This window comes from Fukomys damarensis, unplaced genomic scaffold (genome assembly GCF_012274545.1).
Source record: "Fukomys damarensis isolate Sample0158 unplaced genomic scaffold, DMR_v1.0_HiC HiC_scaffold_29, whole genome shotgun sequence".
Taxonomy (NCBI): Eukaryota; Metazoa; Chordata; class Mammalia; order Rodentia; family Bathyergidae; genus Fukomys; species Fukomys damarensis.
Window position 1 is genome coordinate 18,151,939 of NW_022900941.1, and position 12,802 is coordinate 18,164,740.

General features: G+C 36.8%; 1 protein-coding gene and 1 non-coding gene across 2 annotated transcripts in view; one reads left to right on the forward strand and one right to left on the reverse strand.

Moving 5' to 3' along the window:
- The window catches only part of Ubxn4 (UBX domain protein 4), a 55,873-nt gene that overhangs the window by 23,462 nt on the left and 19,609 nt on the right, over positions 1-12,802 (forward strand). The window contains exon 7 of the mRNA XM_010606152.2: positions 2,714-2,807. Within this exon, the coding sequence (XP_010604454.2) occupies positions 2,714-2,807 (94 nt within the window). The remainder of the gene's footprint in view (positions 1-2,713; positions 2,808-12,802) is intronic.
- LOC117283711 lies at positions 7,287-7,391 on the reverse strand. The gene has a single exon (XR_004514742.1). It is a non-coding gene; the product is annotated as a U6 spliceosomal RNA (small nuclear RNA).

Below are 12,802 nucleotides of genomic sequence, written 5' to 3' on the forward strand. Positions count from 1 at the left end.
AAAAAAAAAAAAAAAAAAAACAAAAAACCCAACATGCTGGGTGTGGTGGCACACGCTTGTTATCCCAGCACTTGGAAGGCTGAGGCAGGGAGATAGCTTCAAATTCGAGGCCTGCCTGTGCTACTTAGTGAGTTCCAGGCCAGCCTGCACTACATAGCAAGACCCTGTCTCAAAGCAAACCAACAGCAAGAAAACCACCTTTAATTCATTTTAAGCAGTTTTCTTTACTTCATTAAGTTATGTAATGGCTATTTTAAGTCCTTGTTTGATAACTCTAGTATCTGTTTACTTTAGGGGCTTTTTTTTTTCTTTTTTTTTTGCACCAGGATTGAACTTGGAACCACTGAGCTAAATCCCTGGCCCTGTTTGCTTTTTTCTTTTTTTTAATTGCCTTTTTCTTTGAGAATGAACCACATTTTTCTCTTTCATGAAAAAGATTAGGGGCTGGGCCAGGGATTTAGCTTGGTGCCACCACGTGCTTTGCAAAGCTCAAGGTCCTGTGTTCAATCCCTGGTACCACAAAAAATAAAATTAGGGGCTGGGATTTAGTTCAGTGATGCTGCCACCTGCCTGACAAACACAAGATCCAGAGTTCAATCCACACTACTAAAAGAAAAAACAAAATTTAGAATTGCATGTACTGTTGTAGACACTATGGACTATTATACTCCTGTAGTAAGTGTTGATCTTAGTTGTAGTAGGCTGTTAACTTGTGTTACTCACCTGAAAGTTCTGTTTTATCTGAGGTGAGTCGCAGCACTGATTTTTGTCCTTTTTAGCTTTTTGAAAAATTAATTTACTATAGAAATACTTAAATTTTTAAATAAAAAGATAGAAAAAAAAGTATGAGAAATCTCAGGAACCTGTTGCCCTACTTCAACTATTATTAACATATAGCCAGTATAGTTGTCATTTGTGATCCCCCCCCCTTTTCTCCTCCTTGCCTCTTACATGTAGAACAAATCTCAGGTGTTACATACATCACATTACTCAAAAATGAAGGAGTGTGCCAGGGGTTTAGCAAGTGCAAGGTCTCGAATTTGATTGTGGTACCAAAAATAAAATAAAATGAGGGAAGAAATCTTTTAGGTCATTTATATTTGCCTTTTTAAAAACCTTTTACTCTAGGGCTGGGGATTTAACTCAGTGGTGCTGCCGGTGCCTTGCAAGTATAAGGTCTAGAGTTTGATCCCTGGTCCCCCCACCAAAAAAAAACAAAAAACTTTTTATTATGGGGTCAGGGATTTAGGTCAGTGTTGCTGCTGCCTGCCTTGCAAGTGTGGGGTCCTGAGTTCGATCCGCAGTGCCAAAAAAAACCCCTTTAATTATGGACATTTAGAAGCATTTTAAAAGTAGAGAGAATAGAATAATAAACCCAGTGTATCCATCATCTAGCTCCAGTAATTGTCTGTATTTGCCCAATTTTTTATCATCCTATACCACCATCCCTATCAAATTATTTTGAAATAAATCTCTGGTATTTTATTGTTTCATCTTTTAAAATGCCATTATCTGAAAGATAAGAACTTTAAATAAAATTACCACAGTTCCATATCAAAGCTGGAAAATTGAACCAGTTATCTAGGGCAATATTTATATTAGACTTTTTTCCATATTGTTTGAATTCAGAGCCCAGTATATTGCTATTGCTTGAATAGTCATTTAATGTGTAAATTCCTACTTTAATTAATACTTTTTCCAGTACTTTTATAGTCTGGATTTTGCTGCATCCATGATAATATGTAAATGTTCTTTTGCTTCCTCTAAATTGATAGTAAAATCTACAGGTTTGATCAGATTCCCTTTTTATTGCTTTTTGGCAAGACTGAGGTGATAATATGTATTTTCAAGATATTACTTACTCTCTGATAATCCAGTTGTCTTTGAAGCCTAAAGTAGTTATTCCCTTATTAAATTTTCATTATATTGGGATTTTATATATTATCTTCTGTTACTTTTTTTAAAATCCAAAACTTTTCATTCAGTAATTAGCAGTTAAGTATCATTATTAAGAAGCTATTTTTTTTTTCTTTTTAAGCCAGAAGAAGAAAAAAATAAGTTTTGGTAAATTTGTTGCTGGTTTCAGGATGCAATGTGTTTATTGTATTTAGTGAAAAATTAATTTTCTACTGAACACACTGTAGCTGCCAGTGGTTACCACTTCTTAGCCATGGATTGCATGGAGTGATATGCCCATACATATTCAACATAAGTTCTGTGGAAGCTAAAAGCCCTTAGTTTTGATATTTGCTAATTCCCAAGATGTAAATATTCTCACTGTGGTTAATTTTAAATTATGTAAGTGATGACACTAAATACAGAGGCAGGAAAAGATAATGTACCATTGGCTTTGCCTCGTAATACTAATTGTTTCTATTACTGCTGTAGCAATTAAAGCATCTGCCGTGTGTTAGTTTCAGTAAAGTACCGACTGTTTTACTTAAAATACATTTTTCATAACCTTAAAAAGTTGTCTCTATTTTGCAAATTAGGTGTAGAGATTTAAATAACTGATGGAAGTAACTGAACAGCTCCACGTGTAAAATTTAGATTAATTGCTTATTTCTTATTTTTTGCTTTATTCTTAGGGGAAATACATAATGTTTAAGAAATGATATTATATTAACCCAGAAAGTTTGTATCTTTTAAAAAGATATATTACATGCATGTAGTATTCATATTCTGTCTTCCTCCCCACCCTCTAATAATTAAGGAGGAGAAACCTCAAGCCATGCAGCTCCCTCTCAGGAGCCTAGTGAATGTTCAAATCAGAGACCTGCAGAAGACCTCACCGTCAGAGTGGAAAGGTTTGCTCTTATTTTTTCAAGTAGCATTTTTTAAAAATTAAAGGCAGTGGTTTTCTTTTATGCTAAAATTACACAAATGAACTTTCACAATTCTGGGTTGAAATTTTTGTTTGCCTTTTGTTTATATTTATAGAAATTACATTCTAGAGATAAAACTTTTCTGTGTCTTTGAAGTTATCAGTCAGCTGTAGTTCTGATTATAGTCTTCTATGCTGTGCCTCTTATGTTATATGAGCTAATGTTTAATTGGTAAACAGCAATATTTTTAATCCTGGCTTAAAAACACTTAATGTTATATAGATAAGTCTTAGAGGAGGCTAAATATATAGATCAGAGTAGGATATAGGTAGAGTGCCTAACATGCATAAGCCCCTGGGTTCTACCTCCATTACTGCAAAAAAGGAAAAAAATAAATCCTTAGAGGTACTTGGTATTTTCTTATTCATAGAGATATTTTGGGGAAGCAGAATTCAAAGTCAATGATGTTATGAGATTTTGGAGTCAGTAAATACCTTCATTTTAGCAAAACGTAGAATGTGGTTGTTACTGTTGTTGCAGGGCTGGGACTTTGAGGTCAAGAACAACTCTCACATTTGTAAGTAAAACAGTGTAAGAGCTAGAACAGTATCAGGGATCCAAATTCTCAGTGGCTCATTCTGTGTTGTTTCTGTCTTAAAAGTCTGACTTGTATTACTTTGGGATGAACTGGAAATAAAAAAATCTGAAAAAGGGTTTGAAAAGCAGAGGGGGAAAACAGAATTAGTAGCCCTTTATTGTGAGGTGGGTCAGGTGTTGTGTTCTCATATTGGAAAGGGGGAGTTCCTGTTGTTACTGTTTGCTCAGAAAATGTCAGCTGCTATCAGCCTGAATGGTTCTGGAAATACATCATTTTAAATTAGGAAATGGTTTTTATATATAGACATTCTGGTGTTAATGTATTTGTTATATTTGATATAATGAAACAAAGACATAGGACATATACCAAAATACTTATTTTGTTATCTGTGGAAAGACAGTTATGGATTTTTTTTTTCTTCTGTAACTCTCTTCTGGAGTTGCCAAATTTCCTTCTTTGAGGGTTATTACTTTGTAGTTAGTGTATCAGGACACAGTATGTCTACTGCTATTTGAGAGTCCTTAAACCAAAGAAAAAAATTTTTTTGTTTTGTTTTGTTTTTTTGAGACAGGGTCTCACTATGTAGTTGAGACTGACCTGGAACTCACTATGTAGTCCAGGCTGGTCTCGAACTCACAGCGATCCTCCTGCCTCAGCCTCATGAGTGCTGGGATTACAGGCATGCACCACCATGTCCAGCAGAAAAAAAAATTTAAAAATAAATTTTATTGTACGTTATTCTATTCTCTTCCCCCAACCCCTTCCCATCCCTATGTACAGAAGCTGTTTCCATTTTCCCATTCTATTTTCGCTTTTTTTCTTGTCCTTCCTTTCTTCCTCCTTCCTCCCTTGTTCACCTTCCCATTTGAACATTTTCTTCCCATTTTCCAACATTCATTATACATCTCAGTCTTTATTTCCACATTCAGTTTCTCACACCAGAGAAACAATGCAGTATTTAAGCATGTGTGATTTATTTCATTTAAGAGTATGATCTCAAGGTCCATCCATTTAGCTACAAATGTTTGAAGCTGAACCTTCTTTATGGCAGAGTAGTATTTCAGTGAATAAAAAACCCCGCATCTTCCTTATCTACTCAGTTGATGGGCATGTGAGCTATTTCCTAGAATTAACTATTACAAATTATGCTGCTATAAACATGGGCGCATATATATTATTTTGGAATGATGCCAAGAAGAGGTATATATAGTTGGCTCAAATGCCGATTTTTGCATTGCATTCTTTAATTTGGGCGAGACTGATTTTTTGAGCTCTTTATATATTCTAGATAATAGTCCTTTATTTGAATAACTGGTAAACATTTTTCCTATGCTGTGGGTAGTCTCTTCACTCTTTTAGTTGTTTCTCTTGCTGTGCAAAAGCTTTTTCATAAGATGAGGTTCCATTTGTTGATTATAGTATTTCCTGTGCGGCCTGTTTTTTTTGTTGTTGTTTGTTTGTTTGTTTTTCATAAATTCTTTGCATACTGTCCTCAAGCATTGTACCTATTCTCTCTTCCTGCAGATTTGGCATTTCAGTTTTAACATTTAGGTCTTTGAGCCATTTAGATTTTGGGTTAGTGCGTGGTGAAAGATATGGTTCTAGTTTCAATCTTAAGCATGTGGAAAGCCAGTTTTTCCACTACCATTTATTAAAGAGGCTATCTTTCTTCCAGTGATGGTGTTGGCTCCTTTGTCAAAGATAAGGTGGTTGAGTATGGCTGGAGTTGTTTCTGCATCCTCTTCTGTTCTATTGATCCTCAGGTCTGTTCTTTAACCAGTACCAGATTATTTTTATCACCGTAGCTTTGTAGTTTAATTTAAAGCCAGGGATTATGATACCTGCTGTTTTGCCTTTGTTGCCCAGAATTATCTTTGCCATTCTAAGTCTCTTGTAGTTCCGAATGAATTTCAGGATAGTTTTTTTCTAATTCTGAGATAGGCTGTTGGGATTTTGATTGGGATTGTATTGAATCTGTATAACAATTTTGGAAATATGGCCATTTCGACTATATTGGTTCTTCCTATCCAAGAACAAGGGATATCTTTCCATTTTTTTGTTTTAATATATATACATATACATACACATATATATATATATATATATCCTCTTAGGGCTGGGGATTTAGCTTAGTGGTTCCACCGCCTGCCTTGCAAGCGCAAAGACCTGAGTTCCATCCCCGGTACCAAAAAAAACAAACAAATACATATCCTCTTCAGTCTCCTTTTTCAGAGTAGAGATAGTTTTCAGTGTAGAGCTGTTTTACTTCCTTAGTTATATTGATTCCTCAGGTTTTTTATTCTATTGTGAAAAGGATTGTTTCTTTAATTTCTCCATAAGTCTTTTATTTGTGTACAGGAGGGCTATTAAATTTTGAGTGTTGACTTTGTATACAGCTATATCACTGAATATCAGCCAAAGAAAATTTTAAGATGCTCTTAAAGATATAGACATAAGTAATTCTTAAAAAGTAAATTCTGTTAAAATCACTGTTATGGCTTGTGTTTAAATGTCGTCCCAAAGACTCATGTGATCGTAAGCGGGGCTTTTTCAGATGTGGCTGGATCTAGAGTATGTGATGCAGGAATTGATTCATGGTGCAGTGCTAGGATCAAGTGCACTAGCATTAAGGATGTGAGTACTACCTGCCCTAAGTAGCCTGTGTAAGACCTAAGGGATAGAAAGAGCTGTGATTATCCTCTGTTTGCTTTGCTACCTTCTGCCCACCGTGAACTGTTTTTCCTCTGCAATGTCTCTCTACCATGCCACCTTGCCTTGGAGCCAGCCAACTATGGACTGAAACCTCTGCAAACTGTGAGCTAACTAAACCCTTCCTCCTTTAACTTTGGGTGTTGGATATTTTGTCTCAGTAATGAGGAAAGTAACTAAGACAGTCCTTCTTGAAGTATATGTAATCTTTGACTTTTAAAAAAAGGATACCAATTGAAATTGGATGATTGTTGACAAACTTGTTAATGAAACCGTTTTTATTGTGAAATTACTTTTTCATGGTGAGACAACCTTTGAAAAATCCAGATCCATATAGCCATGTAATTAAAATCTTACATAAGCACTTTAAATTCTTGCTGCTGAAATTAACTTATTAGATTCAACTAACCTGTACACTCTAGGTCTTAGTACTAAGTAATTCACAAGCTGAGATTCTGCTTTTTTTTCTTTTGAGTTCATACCCATTTAGAAATCTTGTTCCTTTTGTGGAATCTGATTTATTGACAATGGCAGTAACAGATAACAACCTATGTATTATTCCTATCAAATAGCCTCTTAGCTCATCACTTACACCCTAAAGGTTACCTAAAGGTTATCTTTACTATGCTTGTTTGGCTCTGTGAAGTTCTTATTCCTGTGTCTAGCTCATTCTGTGCTATCCTCTGCAGGGTTGTTAGACTCTGATTCAACTAGAGTACTACTGGTTTCCCTGCTTCAGAGAACTGAATTTCTTTTTCTCAGCCCAGAAAACTTGGACCCATCAATCTAAGTAATTTAGTGATAAAATCTGATGTTGAAAAATATATAATACCAGCTGGTTGCACAGGACTCTAATCCTGCCTACTGCTTAGAAGGCTAAGGCAGAAAAATTGCATGTTTAAAGCCAGCTTGGGCAGCTTGGTGAGACCCTGTCCCCAAAAGTCAAAACAAAACAGAGGACTGGCTATGTACCTCAACACCCCCTTGGTTCACTCTCTATTACCAGAAAAAAGCAAGCAAACAAGCTGGCTGGCTAGCTAGCTAGCTAGCTCTATAAGGCTAAATTCATACATTTTCCTCTGATCTTGATGAATTTTTTTAATAAAAAGATTTCCAAATTTTTATTTCTGGAATTGTACACCAGATAGTAAAAAAAAAATACGGAACAGTTAATGAATTTGCATGTTATCCTTGTGCAGAGGCCATGCTTAATCCCTGTATCATTCCAGTTTTAGTACACGTGTTTCTGAAGGGAACACTCTTGATGATTTGTTTGTTTGTTTGGTACCAGGGGTTGAACTTGGGTCCTTGAGCTTGTGAGGCAGGCCCCGGAACCACTGAGCTAAATCCCCAGCCCTCTTGATACTTTAAAACATACTTCAGACAGGTTAAAAACTCAGCCTTGCCATGCATGGTGGCACACATAAGACCCCTAAGCCTTTAGTAGAATGGCTTAGTAAGCATAAGATTCAAACTTTCAGAATAAATCTGAGTCTGAGAGCCGGGTGTGGTGGTGCACACCTGTAATCCCAGCACTTGGGAGGCTGAGGCAGGAGGATCACTGTGAGTTCGAGACCAGCCTGGGCTACATAGTGAGCTCCAGGTCAGTCTCAACTACATAGTGAGAACAAACAAACAAACAAACAAACAAAAACAGTCTGAGAGCTATTTCCAGAGACCATGTTTTCGGAAAATTAATTATTTCACGCTAAATCATGGGGCTTTTTTTTTCACATCAAGTTTCAAAGAAAACTAATTTTATTGGGGGAAATGTTAACTAAGACAAGTTGATGTCAGTTAGCTTAGAAAATCAGCCCTTAAAATTTTAACCTTTTAAAGTCAAGTGATTTTTTTTCAAAAATCAAATTAGTGATCTGATTATGAGCTTTTTTTCTTTTCTTTCCATTTTAGATATACATAATATCATAGGGAATTTGTACCTCCATCTGATATGTCTTGCTTCTTTTTTTTCCCCATCCCCCTTCAACCTCTCTTCCCATTCTTATTTACAAAAGCTTTGTTGTTTCCATTTTTTTCTATTTTCTTCCTTTGTCCCTTCCTTCCTTTCCTCCTCACCCCTTGCTTGTTCCTTTTCCCATTTGAACTTTTTTCCCATTTCACAATATCTGTTATACATTTTGGTCTTTATTTAAACTTTGTTTCTCACACCACATGTGTGTTTCTTACACAACATGTGTATCTGATTTATTTCACTTAAGAATATTGTGTCAAGGTGCACCTTTGGCTAGAAATGTCTCAGGCTTATCTTTCTTTATGCTGGAGTAGTACTTCTGTTGTGCCCAAGTCGCGAAGTCCCCAAAGACCACCAAGGAGTCATGTCCAATGCAATTGCAAGAGGAGTTCATTGCAAGCTTGAGCCTGGACTCTCGGGTGTCACCGTCACAGCGGCTTCAGACTGAGAGCCCAGATCCAACTTTGAACCAAGTTTATATAGGATTTTTCTGTTGGCTATTTTTAGCTTTCCCTTGTCATCAAGGGGCATCGGGAGGGCACATTGGAACATGACCTAATGCTTACATTTGCAAAATTATCATGGGGTGCTGGGAGGGGTGGAGATGCCCTAAAAGAGGAACTGCAATTGTCAAAGCACAGAGAAACTGCTGCATAGAATGGAAACTATTACATAGAATGGAATTTTTCACAAAGGTACTTTTATATTTACTCTATTCTGGGTAAGGGGGTTGGAGCCCACCGTGACCTGGAAACTTGGTCCTTACACTTCATTGTATTAAAAAAACACATCATCTTTATCCATTTGTTGGTTGATGGACATTTGGACTGTTTCCAAGATTTAGATATTATATATACTGTGTTGGAATAAACAAGGCTGTACATATATCACTGGTGTGTTGTTTATAACCCTTTTAGAAAGATATCAAGAAGGGGAATAGATGGGTCAAATAGAACCTCTAGTTTTAGTTTTTTGAGGAATCTCCACACTGATTCCACAGTGGTTGCACCAGTCTACACTCCCATGATCAGTGGAAAAGGGTTCCTTTTTCCCACTCTTGTTATTGGTTGATCTCTTGATAGCAGCCATTCTTTCTGAAATGAGATGGAATCTCAGCATTGTTTTAATTTGCATCTCTTGAATGATCAATGATGTTGAGTATTTCTTGGTATATTTATCTGCCATTTCTACTTCTTCATCTAAGTGTCTATTTATTTCAAATGCCCATTTTGGGGTTGTGTCTTTAAATTTGGGGAATTTGATTTTTAGAAGTTCTTTTTATATTCTAGATAGTAGTCATTTGTATGAGGAACAGCTGGTAAAAATTTCCCACACTATGGTTGTCTTTTCATTTTACTAGTTGTTTCTCTTGCTGTGTAAGAGCTTTTTATTTATTTTTTATTTTTTTAATTTTTTATTTATTTATTTTTTTTGGTACTGGGGATCAAACTCGGGTCTTTGCACTTGCAAGGCAAGTGGCGGAACTACTGAGTTAAATCCCCGGCTCAGCGCTTTTTAATAAGATGAGATTCCAGTTGATTCTTTGTGATACTTCCTTTGTGATCAGGGTTTTGTTCATAAAGTCCTTTCCTACACTAGTGTTTTCAAGAGTTCGACCTGCTATATCTTCCAGCAGATTTAGTGTTTCCGTTTTAAAATTTAGATCTTTGTGAAGGCCTGAGATTTAGCTCAGTAGTTCCGCCCACCTGCCTCATGAGCACAAGGACCTGAGTTTGATCTCCGGTACCACCCCACCCCCCACAAAAAAGAATTTAGATCTTTGTTCCATTTCAATTTTAATTCAGTGCATGGTGAAAGGTATGGGTCTAGTTTTTGTTTGTTTGTTTTGTTTTGTTTTGTTTTTGAGACAGTGTCTCACTGTGTAGTTCAGACTGCTCTGGAACTCACTGTGAAGCCCAGGCTGGTCATGAACTCTGCATGATCTTCCTGCCTCAGCCTCCGAGTGCTGAGATTACAGGCGTGTGCCACCACGCCTGGCGGTATGGGTCTAGTTTTAATCTTTAGCATGTGGAAAGCCAGTTTTCCCAGCACCGTTTATTAAAGAGGCATACTTTCTTCTGGTGAAGGTATTTGACTCCTCTGTCAAAGATGAGGTGGCTGAGTATGTTTGGAGTTGTTTCTGCATCTTCTAATCTGTTGAGCCTCAGGTTTCTTTTCTTGACCAGTATGATGCTGTTTTTAACACAGTAGCTTTGTAGTATAATTTCAAGTCAGGGATTGTGATGTGCATTGCCTTTGCTTTGTTGCCTAGGATTGTTTTGCTATTCTAGGCCTCTTACGGTTCCAAATGAATTTTGGGATTGTTTTCTCTAATTCTATGAATTTTTATCAGGATTGCATTAAATCTGTATAACAGTTTTGGAAATATGGTCATTTTCACTGTATTGGTTCTTCCTGCCCAAGAACAAGGGGTGTTTTTCTATTTTCTGATACCCTCTTTGATCTCCTTTTTCAGAGAATTGTAGTTTTCAGTGTAAAGGTCTTTTACTGCCTTTGTTAAATTATGCATATTTCATTTTTCTGGATGCTATTGTGAAAGGCATTGTTTCACTAATTTCAGTGAATTTATTGTTCATGTACAGGAATGCTATTGATTATGGTGTGTTGACTTTGTATCCAGCTACACTACTGAATTTGATTATTGAATATAGAAGTATTTTGCGTTGGGGTCTTCTATGAAGAGTATCATGTCATCTGCAAATAATGATAATTTAACTTCTTCCTTTCCAATCCTTACTCCCTTTATTTCTTTCTTGTCTAATTGCTCTGGCTAATGTTTTCAGAAGTAAATTGCATAATACTGGTGTTAGTGGACATTCTTGTCTCTTTCCTTATTTTAGTAGTTATTTTATTTTATTTGTACTGGGATCAAACTCAGGACCTTGTGCTTGGCAGGTGGCAGACAGTGGCACCACTGAGCTAAATCCCCAGCCCCTTTTCCTGATTTTAGAGTGGAAGTTTTCAGTTTTTGTCCATTTAGTATAATGTTGGCTGTTGGTTTGTCATAGATGGCTTTTATCGGATTGAAATCAAACCATCTATTCCAATTGTCTATAGGATTTGTATCATGACTCTGTTAATATAGTGTACTACATTTATTGATTTGCATGTATTGAGTCATCCTTGCATCCCTGGGATGAATCCCACTTGGTTGGTTGGTTGGTTTTTTTTTGTTTGTTTGTTTTTGGTACAGGGGATGGAACTCGGGTCCTTGCTGCTTGCAAGGCAGGCGGCAGAACCACTGAGCCACAACCCCAACCCTGTGAATATTTGTTTTACATAGTTGGGTGCACTGGTATTTTGTGCATATATGTTTATAATTGTTATTGCTTCCTCTTGGGTTGTTCCCTTTACAAGAATGTAGTAACCCCTTATCTTTCTTTGTTTGTTTTTTTTTTTGGCAGCGGGATCAAACTCGATTCCTTGCACTTTCTAGGTAGGTGGAGGAACCACTTTGAGCTAAATCCCCGGCTCTCCCTTGTCTTTCTTAATCAATCTTGAATATTACTCCTGTCAACAGGTTTTCTATGTCAGTTGTGCTATCTTCTGCATTTTCATCGACTCCATCAATCTTTCTTTTTTTTTAATAGAGTTTATTGGTACATTTTAGATATACAGTACAGTTACATTCATTATTGGGATCTTGTACCTCTACATGACAGGTCTTGGTTCTCATTTTTTTCCCCTTGTACCTGCCCTCCCTTCACCCCCTGACTCCATTAATCTTTTGTTAGTTCTTCTGTGCTTCATATAGCAGCTGTTGGATTGATTTTGTGGGGGGGGAGGTGGGTGGTCCCTTGTTACTTTTAAGAAATCTTTCTTTTCACAGTTGCTAACCACAATCCTGTCTTCTGGATCTGATATTCTCTTTTCACGTTGGCTTGTTCTACTGTGTATACGTTCAATGAAAATTTTTAAATCTCCTAATGTTTTTTTTTTTTTTTTTTTTTTGGTACCAGGGATCAAACTCGGGGCCTTGCACTTGCAAGGCAGTTGGCGAAACCACTGAGCTAAATCCCGGGCCTAATCTCCTGTATATCTGTTTGAATCTGCTTCATGGATTGCATTTCTTTCCTGTGCTGGGTATTGTATGGTTTCCATCATTTTTGTAAGCTCTGCTGGCTTTTTGGAGTTTTTTGTTTTTTGGTTTTTTTGGTTTTTTTTTTTCCCCTGTATCTCCTCTGGAGTCACTAAACATGTCTTTCATTATGGTCACCATCTTTGCAGTTATCTGAGAAATAATTTCTGATTTGAGTCTTTTTAGAGCCTCATTCACTATTTCAGAGAGTCTAGTCTTTTGAGTTTTTCTACCTCATTGCCCTTGGGTTTGCCTTTGGTGACCTGGAAATCTGAGATTGCATCATGCTTAAGTACTTCTCATTTTGTATTTTTTCTTTGTTTGTTTTTTGGTTTAATCCCTAGTTTGATGCTTGTAAATTGCTTGTGGTGTTATGGATGAGCAAGTTACAACAATAGAGATGTGCCACACTCTGCATCAGATTGGAATCTGTTTCAAGCCAGCAGCCAAGAGGGGGGCTAGTGCCTGGAAAGTTCCTTTGGCCTTGAGAGATGGTTGATTTCTCCTTTCAAATCATGCTTTCAGTTGGGGTGGGCTCAAGGGGAAAGCAAGTAGAATTTTACAGAAACAGAGCCATGCCAGGGGATTGGGGCACAAGG